Source organism: Caloenas nicobarica, chromosome 19 (genome assembly GCF_036013445.1).
Source record: "Caloenas nicobarica isolate bCalNic1 chromosome 19, bCalNic1.hap1, whole genome shotgun sequence".
Lineage (NCBI taxonomy): Eukaryota > Metazoa > Chordata > Aves > Columbiformes > Columbidae > Caloenas > Caloenas nicobarica.
In genome coordinates this window covers 991556-1007994 of record NC_088263.1, presented here as the reverse complement: position 1 = coordinate 1007994, position 16439 = coordinate 991556, and the positions used below count along the sequence as shown (strand labels likewise).

The 16439-nt window shown below is 47.5% G+C and overlaps 1 protein-coding gene across 2 annotated transcripts in view; it reads left to right on the top strand.

Moving 5' to 3' along the window:
• RABL6 (RAB, member RAS oncogene family like 6) overlaps positions 1–16439 on the top strand; it is a 60684-nt gene that overhangs the window by 16744 nt on the left and 27501 nt on the right. For both annotated transcript variants that reach the window (XM_065648274.1, XM_065648275.1), the window contains exons 4-8: positions 4323–4375; positions 5923–6014; positions 6860–7000; positions 8331–8436; positions 16163–16266. In XM_065648274.1, coding sequence (XP_065504346.1) covers positions 4323–4375; positions 5923–6014; positions 6860–7000; positions 8331–8436; positions 16163–16266 — 496 coding nt within the window. The remainder of the gene's footprint in view (positions 1–4322; positions 4376–5922; positions 6015–6859; positions 7001–8330; positions 8437–16162; positions 16267–16439) is intronic.

Below are 16439 nucleotides of genomic sequence, written 5' to 3'. Positions count from 1 at the left end.
CATACATTGTTTGCTAGGCCAAACTTTTTTGCCAGTGTTCCCTCATTTTGGAAGAATTGTTCCTTGTTAGAGAAAATTAAGAGACTTCTATTTAATTTGTGTGAAAATGTATTAAAAGCCTGATGTAACCAGACTGTCTAAATGATGTATCCGTAAACCGCAGTTTTCAACTTCAGTCTTGTAAAGCAGCTCCGGCCTCCCGTCCGCTCCGTGGCGCTGCCGTTCCCCGTGTCAATGTGCAGAGGAGGACTTGGGGAAACTCTATAACTTGCACCCTGCAAAACTTCGTGTACATTTTGGCACCGAAGTTAGACGTGGTTTTACTTTTTTCACCGGCAGCGTGTGCCTCCCCGTCCTCATCAGCTCAGCATGCGCTTTGGTTGTTAGAATCATAGAATCGTTTCAGTTGGAAGACACACTCAGGATCATGGAGTCCAGCCATAACCCATCTCTAGCACTAACCCATGTCCCTAAGAGCCTCATCTAAATGCCTTTTAAACCCCTGCAGGGATGGTGACTCCAACTCTGCCCCGGGCAGCCCCTGTTCCCTCCAGCCGGTTTGAGGAGCGCAGGAGGCAGCTCTGCCGGCCCGGCCCGGCTCGGGCCTTGCTGCCGTTTGTTTAGCGTATCGATGTTAATGTGGAAGTGTGGGGAGAAGATTTGTTATGAAAGCTTAAGGTGAGGGGATGGCAACCCTGCACTGTGCTGCTCCTCTTCCCTTGTCCTTGACTCTTTTGAGATTTTTGTTTTTCATGTGCAGACTGACTGGACTGCGGACTTGCCTGCAGCCGCTGCCCTCTCCTTGGGCCTGCGCAGAGCGCTGGGCCCATTTGTGCCATGATGCCATTTGTTAGAATCTGAACAAGTAGAGCTTGCCTCCAGCTATGGATTGTGTTTAATTTTGTGTGGTGTGTCTAGTAAATACCATCTCCTTTGCTGCCCTTGGAACTGACAGAACACAGGAAAGATACCTCTCAGCAAAAGTCACAGGCCTGACTCATCTTTCTGGCTTTGCAGCGAGTTGTGTGGCTGCTGCAGGTCATAAAGCTGTAACAGATCCTGAATGCAAAGAAGCTGCTGGAATGCAGGTGATTCAAGAACAGTTTTGGTCTCCTGTCCTATAACTTCCACTAGTTTGGTTCCTGCATCTTTTCCCATACACTAACTGAAGGGATCAAATCACTTTTTTTTTCCTGTGGCCCCCAAAATAGTATAAACTCTTTCCCCCATATTGGAGATTCCTTTCCCTGCCCCTTCACCCTTCTCCCTCCCTGAGATGTGCTGCAAAAAGGAGGAAAGATCAGAATTAGTATTTCTGTTACTTTGAGATGTCATCATTTCCATAACACTGGCGATGCAAATATTCTAGACGTGTATTTTCGAATGGCGAACAGAAGCATCTCCCTCGCACTGCGGACAGCGTTTGTTGGCAGGCGGCACTGAATCCTGCTGTCCGGCTGGTACCAGAGCTGCAGCGGCTCTCGGTGCTGCCCTGAGCCCAGTCTCCTCCTGTTCCAAAGGAACTGTCCTGGAGACTTTGGGGCGCTGCTGGAAGGTTCTGTGGTTTCAGTGTTGCTATTATGCCTGCAAATAAGGAGCAGTTTTCATTCCAGGTAGAGAAGTTGAGCAATTGCAACATGAAGACCCATGCTTTCTAATTGAGGCTCCTAGATTACACATCAGCGCAACCTTAAACATGGGACCTTGTTCATACAATAACTCAGTCTTCATTGTGCACTTGCCTTTACAGGCTGACTTGCATCTTTTCACTATGTACATCTTGCCTTTATTTGGCTCATCCTGCAGTTTTTGTTCCAAAAATAGACACTGTGCATGAATATGTGCACACATGCGCTTTTCAGCTCTGTTACTCCTGTCTGGGTGACCTCCTTTACAACAGCCATGAGCATCATGTAACAATATTACTCATTCCTCTTGATACACACATAAAGCCAGGAGCAGGGAGAGGCGTGTGAGTCGTATATTCAGTCTCAAAGCATTGGTCGTAAATGTGTCCAGCTTAGAAAGACACCTCGATGGCTCAGGACGAGAGGAGCCGTGAAGAGTATTTGTGGTTGCTTGGGCTTCTGTTTTAATACCTAGAAATTCAGGTCATGCCAAGCATAATTTAGCAGTAACTGCAGAAATAGCAGTATTTTGACATTCAGACAAGCCACATGAATGCCACTGACTTGAAATGAATTTAATTGAAGTGGGAAAAGACATGAACGTCCTAGACATCACACACCTTCATGGTGCTGGGAAAAATCAGAGCCCGTACATGGATCTTCCAGGGAAATACAATGTGTGAATGGGGAAGGATCAGGATTCATAATTCTGCTGCTTTCAGATGTTGAAGGTAAGATGGCACGAGGGCAGCAAACGTTTTTCAGGGATGTACAGAAGCACCACCAAACACGCTGTCAGCGTGTGGGGACTGGAATCTTCCCGCTGTATCCTGCAGCATTCAAACTTTCATGAATAACTCTATTTTATAACAATTTGGCCTTGACCTGCATGCAAAAAGAATGAAGCACTGTGTTTCACATGCAGTATCTGACAGAACCATGAATTTTACAAGGAGTTGCTCCATGTTGAATACTTGGCAGAAGCTATTTTGGTCCCCGGTGTTGCAGTCTTTTAAAGACTCAATGGGAGATTTTTTTGCAGGTAGATCTGAGCTGCCAACACCTCCTGTTGTCAGTGACACAGGGAATTTCTAGAAATTACGAGAAGGAAGTCCAAGTGTCTACCATTGTAATTTAGTTAACTCATCATTATTTAGACCAGGAAAATACAGAACAAAGTTAATTCAGAAGTAGTTTTTAATCGCTGTCAGTAACATCTGGCAGATATTTGATATCTGCAAACCAACTCCAGATCTTGCAGGGTTATTCATTGCGCAGTGCTCATCGTTTGATACAATTCTGGAAACTGCTGTACATAGAGTTTAAACAGTATCTGGGGGGCAAGGACAGATTTTTCATGGCATGAACTCGCTAAGCTTGTCCCGCAGGAGGTGAAAGCCGTGCTCACCCTTGCACGTTGAGACTCCCGTCAGTTCTTAGCACTGGGTGTCTACACCAGAAAATCCCATTAGCTGATTGTCACTCTGCTGATCCTGTGAGCACGGCCACGGTGTCTCCTTCTCTGTCTGCTGTGGCTGCAGGCTTTAAGATTTGGAAACATGATTAGGGTGCAACCGATGTAACACAAAACTTTCAGAAAGCCTCAAGTTTCAAAACACCGACTCTTTTTCTGGTGGTGCTGAGTCAAATGCCAGTGGTACTTTAAAATGTCAGCTTGCGAACTTATCCAGTGCTGGTTGAATCTGTAAGAAAAGGGAGAAGTCTCAGGGGTTCTGCCCTTCCGGAATAAGGGCTGTAGTTCAGCGTGTGCCTCAGGGGAAGCGTATGAGCTGGAGAGAAACCTGTGGGTTCCTCCAGATGGGATTGTGGCTGCGGGACTGCAGGGCAAGTCTCTGTAGGGGCTTTCAGTGCCTTCTCCAAGTGTTTAGCCAGTTGGCTCTTGCACTTTCCTGTGAGCTCCATCAGAGTTTTACCTGTCCTCTGGGTTTTTTTGCGTGTGTGCGTGTCTCTGGATGGTGCATCTGAAGGATTTCCTTTCTGCGCCTTCGCTGACGGTGCCCAGACCTGGCCCTTCGCGCACGTGTGGGCTGTCTCTCTGCTCCACAGCTCCCTCACCACAGTGTCTTTGATTTTGCTTGATTTCCCCTTGTATACGTTCTGTCTTTTGGCTGTTCAATTCTCATAGTCTCCTTGCCACCCCCTTTTATTTTTTTTTCTGGTCAAGTCAGCCCAAAGCACCCAATGGGCTCTGAGATCACGTTGATGTACCCGACTGCTCACTTCAGGCCAGTGACATCACACAGCAATGTCATCTCATCTCTCGGGAAGGCTGTGTCTGCCATTGTGCACTTCAGCCATAGCAGCCCCACCATCTTTTTTTGCATTAGTGTTACAGAAGCAAAAAGTGCAACAAAGCAGCTTCCCTTTGTGGTCAGAGAGTGCAACAAAGCCTTTGTTATTCAGTCATTGAGACTTTATGCTATGCAGACCATGGTTTAAGCTGCCCCAGACTTTCTTCCCATTTCTCTCTGAATTAGACTAGCTGGTAATCTTGACCAGGGCGGCCGGTATTCCTCAGCAAGGCATGCCTGTCCCACCCCTCCTCGTTCCCCGTGCTTATAGAGGTTGGATCTGCTTTGAGGTCGTGTTCAAAATGCTGTGGTCCTGCCTAGACTCATTCTGGAGTTCTCTGCCCAGTGTAATGCATTTGTTTTTTTCACAATTCTTTTTAAGGAAAATGCAAAAAACGAGGAGATGGTTTGAAACTGGAAAATGACCCTCAGGAGGTGAGTCACCTTGAACGCAGATGTCTGCCTCTCAGCGGGAGGCCTGTGTTCCACCTTTGGTCCGTGGAGAGTAAGTTCTATATTTGTTTTTGCTTTAATGCTGGCCTGGCAGGTGGATGAAGGGCAGTGTGATCCCTGATGCTCTTCGTTCTTTTGCCCATGCACTTTAGCCTTGTTCATGCCCTCACCACAACTTTCCTGCTGTTTCCCATTCTGTCTTTTGGGAACGGCTGCACCCCAGATGTTTGCTCGTGGCACCTGTCTGCACGGGGGCAGTGACAGGGAGTCCTTTTGTCATGGACTTCTTGGGAGAGCTGAAGGAGTCACTTGATGCTCTCTGGCTGCCTCTTAAAACTGGGCTAACAATTAGCTTTTAACACCCTTTGAAATACAGAGGAGGAAGGGGCAATAAGAGCGTTACCTGGTACGTAAAAGTAAAGAGAGGAGCTTTCTCAAGGCTTTTGCATCAATGTGTCTCCTTTGGATGTTCTACTGCAGAACAAAGTGCTCTATGGGAGACCATACGTTCCCCAAAGCACATTGGGTCTGCCAGTGGAATTCCATGGCATCTCTTTCAAAAGATGTATGATTTAACCCTCAGGAAAAATTCAGTGTAAAGGCCCTTGATCCCATGATCACTGCTGCGGCTCTTAAAGAGCTTTATATGTCTCCTGTGGATGTGTCAGTGCCCTTCAGGGCTCAGCGCACAGGCGGTGTTCTGGTACTCGTTCAATAACCGTTTTGTTGAAATTGGTGGGAAAGGCAGCGTCACTGAAACAGAGAGCTGAGCACGCGGCTCTGGGGATGGTCAGGGCAGGGAAGAGTTATCTCTTTCACCAGGGTCCAGTCCTGCTCAATCTGTGTGGTCAGATGAGGAAAATTTCCTTAGAAAATATTCTCCTGTGGGAAGAAAGCCTCTGTGAGAACAGAGATCACAGCTGCTGCTTCCTTCACAAGCGTGGGTGCATTTTCCCCTCCTGGGAAATGAGTGAGAATTGTTCCATGGGCACCAAATTGCAGCAGGAGCCTTGGATGTTGAGTTATGACCAGGACTGTGCAGTGTGCACGTTCCAGTTAATGAAAAGCAAATCAGGTGCTAATAAATATGTTCAGCCCTGAATGGGAGAAACTCAGTAGAAACTACATCCTGGCTTTATACACCAGGAGCATTAGTAATACAGTCAATATTTGGGTCAGCAAAGAGATGGAATGGGAGCCATGTCGTCTGTCCTCCATCCTTTTGCTTATATGGAGTTATCTTGTCAACGCAGGATTTGGAAAGAGGAGGCGCTGGGGTTTAGCGTTTGCTGTCAGAAATGGGTTTTTCAGAGACTGTCGGGTGCTTCACATCCTGCTCCTATGGGCAAGGGAAGCTCTGAACCACCAGGTATCTTGCTTAAATGATGGTGATGTGAAATACACAGATACTTCTTAGAGTGACCGTCACTTCATGAAGCTTGCCTATTCAGCACTGTATCAGCGGTGTTCTGTACAAGCCTGAAGTTGAATCAAGTTATTTACTGCTTCTTTTGCCTTTATTCCCTCAGGCAGAGTCAGAAATGGCTCTGGATGCAGAGTTCCTGGATGTCTATAAAAACTGCAATGGCGTGGTGATGATGTTTGACATCACCAAACAGTGGTAAGTCGTCTCCAACCCCATGCAGCACACGGTGCTCCCTCATTTAGTGAAAACAAGTGACTTCTAGACTTCTTGATTTCCAGATGGACTCTGGAGCTGATAACCAGCCTAACGAGTTGAAGCAAGTTTGTATCCCTTAAAATAACAGCTTTATCTGCTGACATGTCTGTTAATATCTCCTCTCCTGGGCTTGTTTTGAACAAGCAGTGTCCCTGTGAGCTCGTGTACTGCCGTTTATGATATACCGCTGCCTGAGGCTTCATAATTAGCACTATCACAGATGCAAAGTACGCAGGCATGTTACAAAGCCCTGCTTTTGAGAACACAAGGGAAAGGGGAAGGCTAGTATTAGTAAGGATTATCTAGCAGCCTTAGGCTGGATTAGTGTACAGAAATCATGAACGGTTCATTTTGCACATCTTCTGAGAAGGGTGAGAGACATATGGAAGCCAGAGCGGAAAGAGGAGGTGGTAAGAGTTCCCGCTTTCTATTTAAGCTGTTTTACAGGTTTGATGTGAGTCAGTGAGCTCGCTGACAGCTGAACGGAGGGAATCCTTTTCTTCTGCTGACCCCACACAGTTTTGTAAAACTGAGGGAGATATTGCTGTAGAAGATGTGAGGTTGCTGGTGGAAGTGGATTACTGAACTTGTCAATTTGTTTTTGTATAAGGAATGATACAAACATATTTACCGTTAATGTAATTCTCTAGGGACGGCAAAGAAGCCACGGTCTTGGAAGGATTTAGGGAAAAACATTCTTTATTTTTCTGTGATTTGCGCGTGAAACTTTTCACAGAATTATGTTTCCCACTCATCTGCCTCTATCTTTCTCTCCTGTGGTGAAGGACATTCAACTATATTCTGAGGGAGCTTCCTAAAGTGCCGACCCACGTTCCAGTATGCGTGCTGGGGAATTACCGTGACATGGGGGAGCACCGGGTCATTCTGCCTGGGGACGTGCGGGACCTCATCGACAACCTGAACAGGTGAGACGGCACCACGGTCCCAGGCAGGGGAGCGGACCTTCGCTGCGCTCTCCCACCAGCTATAGATACTGCTGCTGTGTTTCAGATTAACATCACGTTCATCCTAGGACCCTATGCCAAGCTTTTGGGCTTTCATAGCTCAGACTGTCCCGTACAGCAGCTCCTTTTCCTCCGAGAGCATCCCCATGCAGCAGTTACTGGGTACCGCCAAGTCATACACTTCCCTTGCCAGCCAGAGTTTCCCTTATGCAGACATCTGAGGCTCTCTGTTAGTATAAAATATTATTTGTTGGTCAGGATTCAATAGATTTTCCTTTTTTGTGTGGTTTTATGTTTTTAAGGCATTTTTTCGTTTTCCTGTTCTCTTCTTTGTTTGTGCCTGTGTCAGGCACACAGCAATGGTATCAGTTTTAAGACTTGATTCCATAATGTGGTAATTTCTTTACAAGTTCATCTCTATAGGTGACTTAGCTGAGTTTAGTGCTGCTGATGCTTGTGACTTAATGTGTGTCTGTTTGTGGTTTTGAAACAAAACCATCACTGAGAAGTGAACAGCTTGTACACCTGTAAAACCCTCAGTCTAGTAAACCCATGGCCCAGTGTCCTGACATGGTATTTCTTAGGCTGGCAGCCGCATGACACTGCAGCACCTTAGATTAGAATCACAGAACAGAATAATTTGGGTTGGAGGAGGTCTTTAAGGTCATTGAGTCCAACCGTTAACCCAACGCTGCCAAGTCCATGACTACCCCATGTACCTGAGAACCTCATCTCCGTCTGTCCAACCACTCCAGGGATGGTGACTCCACCACTGCCCTGGGCAGCCTGTTCCAATGCCCCACAGCCCTTGGGGGAAGAAATTGTTCCCCAGATCCAACCTCAACCTCCCCTGGCGCAACTTGAGGCCGTTTCCTCTGGTCCTGGCGCTTGTTCCTTGGGAGCAGAGCCTGACCCCCCCTGGCTCCAAGCTCCTTTCAGGCAGTTCAGAGATCAGAAGGTCTCCCCTCAGCTCCTGTTCTCCAGGCTGAACCCCCAGCTCCCTCAGCCGTTCCCATCACACTTGTGCTCCAGCCCTTTCCCCAGCCTCATTTCCCTTCTCACACAACAACAACAGCCGTGTTCTATCACCCTTCAGGAGGAGCAAAGTGTGAATTTTGTCTGTAAACAAATAAGGAGTCCCTGGCAGGATGAGCTGCTCACCTACATTTGGGGACTGAGGGTTGGCTTGGAAATGAGGACAGTTCGTGGTGTGTAATTCAGCAAGTGCCTCCTCTGTGTGTACGCAGTCCTTTGTACAGTGTTGTTCTCTCTACCTCTCTGGTCGAGACAGGCCTCCCGGCTCCTCATATTTTCGCTATGCTGAGTCTTCCATGAAGAACAGCTTTGGCCTCAAGTACCTGCACAAGTTCTTCAACATCCCCTTCTTGCAGCTGCAGGTAAGAGAGAGGGTGATTCCCTGATGTGCTGGGTGGGTGGGACAGATTTCGTTTTCTCCATCTCTAAGGAAGGAATTTGATACTTCTGGTTTCTTTTGTTGTTAAAGAATCTGAGTACATTTTTGTTTTCATAAGAGTTGTTAACAAAGTTATGTTAGTACATTGGTGCCTGTGACTTAAACATGTGTCTGCTTGCAAGAGGACTCTTCTCTGCTACGTTCGCAAATGTTTACTCTGGAGAAAGGCTCCAAGGTGATGAATAACACTGGCAAGAGAACTGCCTCCAGTAGTTACCAAGTCAAAAATGTCATCTATGCACATTTGTTAAACTTTGTATTTAAATTCTCTTCAATGAAAACTCCAATGGGAAGAGATTGGGTCTGCACCGAACAGTTCAGGGACAACTGTTTGCTGAAAATCTTTGCCCTGACGGTAACTGATCTGCTTGGGTGCTGTGCACAGAGATCCAAGTCTCATATTTCCTTCAGAATTGAGACTTCTTGGGTGGACTGAGTGGAAGGGCAAAGGCTGAATGGGCACGGAAGGGTGGAATTCACAGCTGTGATCCTGTAGCAGAGGGTTATCATATGGGGGTCTTTTGGGATCAACATCATATGCTTTGGGGGTACATATGATGTTGTGTCATTCATGTCTATTAGATGGAAAAAAACAGGCAGTTGATCTTAGTCATCTTTCACCAGTAATTGAGATGTCTGTGGTTTTCTTTCAATACAAATAATCCCTACTGAAATGCTAATTCAGAAGTTCAGATATATTAGTGGGTGTTACCACAGCCTCAGGCTGCAAAGCAGAAAGAACCAGGATAAGAAAACTGAATGCATAAAAACCTAGGAAAACAAGTCAAACAGTAAATTTTTGAGGAGGAAGATGTAGGAGTCTGAGATATAAACCCAGTCTGCTGTTCAGTGGAAAAGACTGAAATCTGCCAGCGTGGTGTTGGTTAAATATTTCTTTTGTAACCTCGGCTCCTATGGTGAAGCGATGGTTTGTGGAAACCACGCAGAATAATTAGTTCCCAGGTTACTTTTGTCAGATTTGTAGATTTGTCCTTTTCTTCTCAAATAGAGGGTGATAAGAGAAAAAGACATTAGAACAGGCTTCCTGCCAAATTTGTTTCTGGAAGCTGCTCCTAATGACACTGCTCATAGTCAGTGTATGCAGTGATTTTTCCAGCCATGGTTATAAGCAGGAAATACAGAAGCATTTGTAGCATCGGGTGTGCTTGGAAGCAGCTTTAGGATGCGAGTGTAACAGGACTTTTCATTTAAATGTGCTATGTATAAGTAAACATGATCTATTCCTCTGAGGCTGAAAGCAATTAGGACACCTAGATAAGGTAGTTGGCCCCAAAGCCAGAGAACTTCTTGGACAAATCTTGGTCTTCAGAGAAATAGAAAAAATAAATCTGGTATAGTCTTTAGCTGTCTAGAGGTTGCAGTGATGGTTGCTTAGGAGGGATGAGGGAAATGAGGTGACCAGGCAACATTTGTTCTGTTCAGTGGGCTTGGGGTGGCACTGGGGGGATCCAAAAGGTGCAGGTGCCACATAATTAGGCTCCCAAATCCCATGTTTTTCATCTAACGTAATTAAATAATTCAACACCGCAGAAACAAACCTGAAAAGACTTGTCATTACAGTTTAGTTCCTAAAATGTTCAAGGGGAGATTTGCGCTGTTGTTTGTGCCTCAGCACAGGAGATACCGGTTGCGGAGATTGTCCTGTGCTGGTCGTTGGAGGGGAGAGCGATCAGACCTGCTGAGCTCTCCCTTTAAAACCAGCAGTGCCCAACCCAGCTCCCGCGGTTCTGTGCTCACACAGGGATTGCAGGCAGGTGCTTTTCTGTGCATTCTGAAGAAAACCACAGCATAAACTCCACTGTGGAGACGGCTTTTTTCATTTCCCTCTGGTGTGCAGGAGATCCCTCGCCTTGCTGTTCTGTGCCATGAGAGGTGACACTGCAAATTTGGAGGTTTCGGTTGCTCCCACTTGATGTCAACCTTCACAAAATTGCAGAGTCACAGAAACATTTTGGTTGGGAAAGACCTTTAAGATCACTGAGTCCAACCGTTTGGTTTTGGTTTGTGTGGTGGTGGGGTTGTTGTTGTTGGTTTTGGTTTTTAAATTACAAGTTCTTTACAAGGCTTCCTCCTCCCACAGCACAGACCCAGGTCCTGTCCCCCTCGCTGGTTCCACCAGGTCCTGGACTGATGAGGTTCTTGCCTTTTTGCAGTGGCACTGGGCACCAGAACTTTTAGTGTGTGAAACATTCTTTTAAAACCTGTTGTTAGTGTGCAGTTCAAATGACATTCGTAGATATTTAAATGGCTCTTAATTCCTTAAACCATAAGGTTAGTAGCGAAACAGGAGAGAAAAATCTAAAACACACTGCACAAAACATTGAATAAATACCTCTGAGTAATGTTACCAGCTTAAACAACTGCATTAATGGTCCAGAGACGGGAACTCTTCCAGAATCTCTGACCAGAGCTCGGGGTTCAAGGGAGTTACCTTAGTAAAAGAACAGTCACTTTATGAAAAATTATATCTTTACAAAAGTGACACGCTTTGCAAACCTCAGCCAAGACACGCTGCAGTTAGTTTTTCCAGCACCGCTTGCATTTGTACCACAGGTTTGCTGGAGGAGCTTCGTGCTGCCCCATGGAACCGGCTGCTGGTGGCTCCGGGCGTTTCACTGCTCCCGGAGACCCCGGGAGCGTCGGCTTTGGGTGCCTGGGGAGCCAGGGCAGATCGACAGCCAGTGTGATGGGAACGTTTGTAGGGTAACGTTTGTAGGTACCAGTATAGGTTGGGGAATGACCTATTAGAGAGCAGTGTAGGGGAAAGGGACCTGGGGGTCCTGGGGACAGCAGGGTGACCATGAGCCAGCACTGGGCCCTTGTGGCCAGGAAGGGCAATGGGACCTGGGGGGGATTAGAAGGGGGGTGGTCAGTAGGTCAGAGAGGTTCTCCTGCCCCTCTGCTCTGCCCTGGGGAGACCTCATCTGGAATATTGTGTCCAGTTCTGGGCCCCTCAGTTCCAGAAGGACAGGGAACTGCTGGAGAGAGTCCAGCGCAGCCACGAAGATGCTGCAGGGAGTGGAGCATCTCCCGTGTGAGGAAAGGCTGAGGAGCTGGGGCTCTGGAGCTGGAGGAGAGGAGACTGAGGGGTGACTCATTAATGGTTATCAATATGGAAAGGGGGAGTGTCAGGAGGATGGAGCCAGGCTCTTCTGGGTGACAACCAGTGATAGGACAAGGGGCAGTGGGTACAAACTGGAACACAGGAGGTTCCACTTAAATATGAGAAGAAACTTCTTCCCGGTGAGGGTGCCAGAGCCTGGCCCAGGCTGCCCAGGGAGGTTGTGGAGTCTCCTTCTCTGCAGACATTCCAACCCGCCTGGACACCTTCCTGTGTAACCTCATCTGGGTGTTCCTGCTCCGGCGGGGGGATGGGACTGGATGAGCTTTCGAGGTCCCTTCCAATCCCTGACATTCTGGGATTCTATGAAATCAAAGTCAGCCCTAATTCCTGAAGGTGCTGCTTATGCCTTCAGAGAGACTGGCCAGTAACAGGCTCCAGAAAGGGATCATTTCCCTGGTGCTTTGGTGCAGAGCAGGATTAAAGGAGTGGAACGCTGCGAGGCTCTAAATGCATGTGTGATTTAATCAGTCTCAGTCACCTCTTGTTTCTCCCTGTCCCTCAGCCCCACAGCTCGCGGGGGGAACAGGAGTTGTTAAGCTGTACGCGAGATTCCGTGCTGTGCTTTAGTGGAGTTGGTGTTGAGCGCGTTGGTTTTAAATTCCGTATTTCTGTGTTCAGCTCACAGTCATGCATCTTTCATGAAGCAAGCGGTGGCTGAAATTCATACCCCCAGTATACAGCACCTTCCCTCAAGCAGCCCAGACTCCTCAATTATTTATGGGTTCCTTTTCCAGGGAAAGGATGTCAAGCCTGAGAATGCTGTTTAGCTCTAGGTATTGCGGGTGGCCCATAGAACGTGCAAATGTGATCGGGTCAATGGGGCCTTCGGCTGCTGCGCTGGGAGGAGCCGGGATTCTGCAAGTGACTGAAATTGCCTTTTCCCAGGAAGCTCTTGCAAGTCGCATTCAGCCAAAGCACTGCTCTGCAGCAACATTTAGTCCCTTCCTTTGGGTCATTGCTAAAAATAAGCTGTTTCTTTAGTATTTTAATACCAGCCTGGTAAAATAGAGTTGAAGTATTTGGAAGTCCATTATTAGTGATGAAATTTTACAAAATTAAATGCAACTCTCTCTTAATTAGATCGAAGTTCTTCATTTAGTGTGATCTGTGAAAATTGAAATAAATAAAACTCTGGTGTATGTATTACTGCCAAAGTATGAGAAAAGGCAAACCACTTGTTTAATAAAAGCCGTTATCTAAGTGCCTAAGGTGAGCGTTGGAGAGCAGTGTCCCTGCTGTGTGTGTTTATTGAGCTAATTTGCTCAGTACTCATTTCACTCATTTTAGGAAACTGAGCAGAAAAATTGCTCTTTTTTGTCTCATTTTTGCTTACTCTGTATGAAGAACATGAAAGGATGAAAACTTGTAAAATTTTGCACTTCTTGAATCTTGAATTCTAAATCTAGAATTTGAATTCCAAAATCTGGAGTTATTTCTAAAATCTTGATTAGTACTTTTTCTGTTTAGTGTAGCAAGTTTAAATATGTACAGTGTGTTTGCTGAAATTTTGTTGTCTGTATACCATAAAAAAGGGAATTGGAGTTAACTAATGACTTCATAATTCTTTGTATACATGTTAATTGAAGTCAAGTTTCCATCTGCATAGGGCTTACAAATATGATGAATAAAAATTACCTAGCAAAGGAAATATGCATCAGTCAAAGCTCTTAACACAACGGCGAAGGTAAAAATGGAGAATCTAAATGTCTGGGAAGCAATAAATTAGCATAAAGGGTCATAGAAGCTCTTAAATGTCAAGACTGCATCTTCCAGTAAATTAGCATGTTTAAAGGTTATCAGGCGCTGTGAATTCACCTGGTGTTATAAATGTAATACAAAATAAAAGTGACTGAAACCTTGCTCACTGATGGTAGAATTTGATCTAGATCAGCGTGCTCGCCGGGGGGCTCAGGCTGTGCCCCCGGGCCGGGCAGCGCGCTCTGGTGAGGCACTTGCTCTGTCAGTCTGCACGCTCTGCACAGCTCCAAAGTCCTCCCAGCCACAGAACCGTGTTGACAATAGTATACACATGTAGAGCCTGAACGCCATTGCTTTGGAGAAATGTTTGTCTTCCCATAGCGATTTTATTCTGTAAGCTCTGTAGGAGTTTTGCTTTTGTGCTTTTTACTCCAGTGGGATCTTTCTGCAGCAAGAGTATGTGTTGCCAAACATGGAATTAAAAATTCACCATGGCTATTGACAGTAAACTTCAGAACTATTTGTCATAGTAGAAAGCTTAAAGGTACGTCGAGGGTAAGGCAGTTATAAAACCAAAATCCTTTGCAGTTTGGAGGAAAGCTGGGGCTTCTCCTCTGTCTGCTGGCTGGGTGGTGGAGCAGCGTGGCAGCCGGTGGCACCTGGACCTGCTTTAACGGGCACCGTTCAGTGCCCCGGGTCACCCGGGTGGCTCCGCACGTCCCTGTCCCTGTGCCACCTCCGTGTAGGCCGTGGGAGAGGGAGCCCTGACGCCTTCAGGCACTGGACATGGTGACATTGTGGTCAACGGGGCAGAGTCCAGCTGGAGGCCTGTATCTAGTGGAGTCCCTCAAGGGTCAGTACTGGGACCAGTGCTATTCAATATATTCATCAAGGACTTGGATGAGGGAATAGAGTGACTGTCAGCAAGTTTGCTGATGACACCAAACTGGGAGGAGTGGCTGACACGCCAGAGGCTGTGCTGCCATCCAGAGACCTGGACAGGCTGGAGAGCTGGGAGGGGGAAAATGTAATGAAATATAACAAGGGAAAGTGCAGAGTCTTGCATCTGGGCAGGAACAACCCCAGGTTCCAGTGTAAGTTGGGGAACGAGCTGTTGGAGAGCAGTGTAGGGGAAAGGGACCTGGGGGTCCTGGGGACAGCAGGGTGACCATGAGCCAGCACTGGGCCCTTGTGGCCAGGAAGGCCAATGGGACCTGGGGGGGATTAGAAGGGGGGTGGTCAGTAGGTCAGAGAGGTTCTCCTGCCCCTCTGCTCTGCCCTGGGGAGACCACAGCTGGAATATTGCGTCCAGTTCTGGGCCCCTCAGCTCCAGAAGGACAGGGAACTGCTGGAGAGAGTCCAGCGCAGCCACGAAGATGCTGGAGGGAGTGGAGCATCTCCCGTGTGAGGAAAGGCTGAGGAGCTGGGGCTCTGGAGCTGGAGAAGAGGAGACTGAGGGGTGACCCATTAATGGTTATCAATATGGAAAGGGGGAGTGTCAGGAGGATGGAGCCAGGCTCTTCTTGGTGACAACCATGATAGGACAACGGGCAATGGGTACAAACTGGAACACAGGAGGTTCCACTTAAATATGAGAAGAAACTTCTTCCCGGTGAGGGTGCCAGAGCCTGGCCCAGGCTGCCCAGGGAGGTTGTGGAGTCTCCTTCTCTGCAGACATTCCAACCCGCCTGGACACCTTCCTGTGTAACCTCATCTGCGTCTTCCTGCTCCAGCGGGGGTTTGGACTGGATGAGCTTTCGAGGTCCCTTCCAATCCCTGACATTCTGTGATTCTGTGACTTTTGACTCCAGAACTCGATGTACTCCGAGCCTCCCCGGGATGCTGCCCGTGCCCCGTGAGGTGACAGTGGCTGTGCCCGGGGAGGGGTTGTACCGTGGAGCAGAGCCGTGCTCACAGCTCTGCTCTTGGCCAGAGGATCCCGAATGGTGTTTCTGCAGCCATGGAGGCTGTGCCAGCCCTGCGCCCGGGGCCGTTGCGGTGCGGAGCCGGCGCTGGGGCCGCTGGCCGTGCCCGTGCCGTCTCTGTAACGCGTGTGGTTATTGATCTCTTCTCGTTCCCATCCAGGCTGTCGGGGAGTGTCCCACGAGCATTTGCAATTGATTCTGAGCCTTTTAAGCCGGCACTTCCCCTCAGCTGAGGTTTTTGCTTGGGTTCTGTTGGAAATGTGGAAGGGGAAGAACTGAATTAAGCTGCCCTCTGTTACATGAGTGGAGCAAACTCCCTTTATTGCACATTTGAAATGGACTGGAGTGTCTGTCCCCCATCTGTGGGGCAGCAACTGAAGGCAGAGGGCAGTGACTTCTAAAGCATCACTGAGTTGACAGGTTGTGTTCACTTATCTACCCCGACAATAAAAAGAAAATTATTGTGAGGTTTTGCATCAGCTCCTGCTCACAGAGGGGCTGCTTTAGCACAGGGAAAAAATGCAAGATTGGAATGAACGGGTTGCACAACTATTCTCCGCAGGAGTTGATACTGTTCTCCAAATGCAACTTTCAGTGCTGGGTCTGAAAGTCATACCTTATTGATTTATGATTGAGTATAGCTTGCAGAACAAATTACTTTCTTACACACAGGCTTTCTGGATTAATGTACTTTTGCTACTGCTTCAGCTTCCCTTTGTGCTTCTGTATTTAAACTGAACACCGCGCGAGGGACCAAAGCTCCTGTTTAATTCATGGCAGCGGGCAGAGCGGTGACACGAGGTCTCGCTGCACCCCGTGAGCACAGAGACCTGTTACAATGACCCTTCCTGCTCACACCCGGCTTCTTTTCCTTTCCTCAGAGGGAGACCTTGCTACGGCAGCTGGAGACGAATCAGCTGGATATTGATGCAACTTTGGAGGAGCTGTCAGTGCAGCAAGAGACAGAAGATCAAAACTACGAACTGTATGTCGTTGAGCCATCTTTTCTAACTGTTTTACTGCAGTCGAGGTGTGACACCTATGGGCAGCCCCACCTATGGCATGTGGCCAGACTGAAGGGTGCAGGGAGTGACATTTAGTACTTCTTTGGATCTTGTAAAATGTCACTTTGAAGTGGCATGACCTGGAATAAAGCAT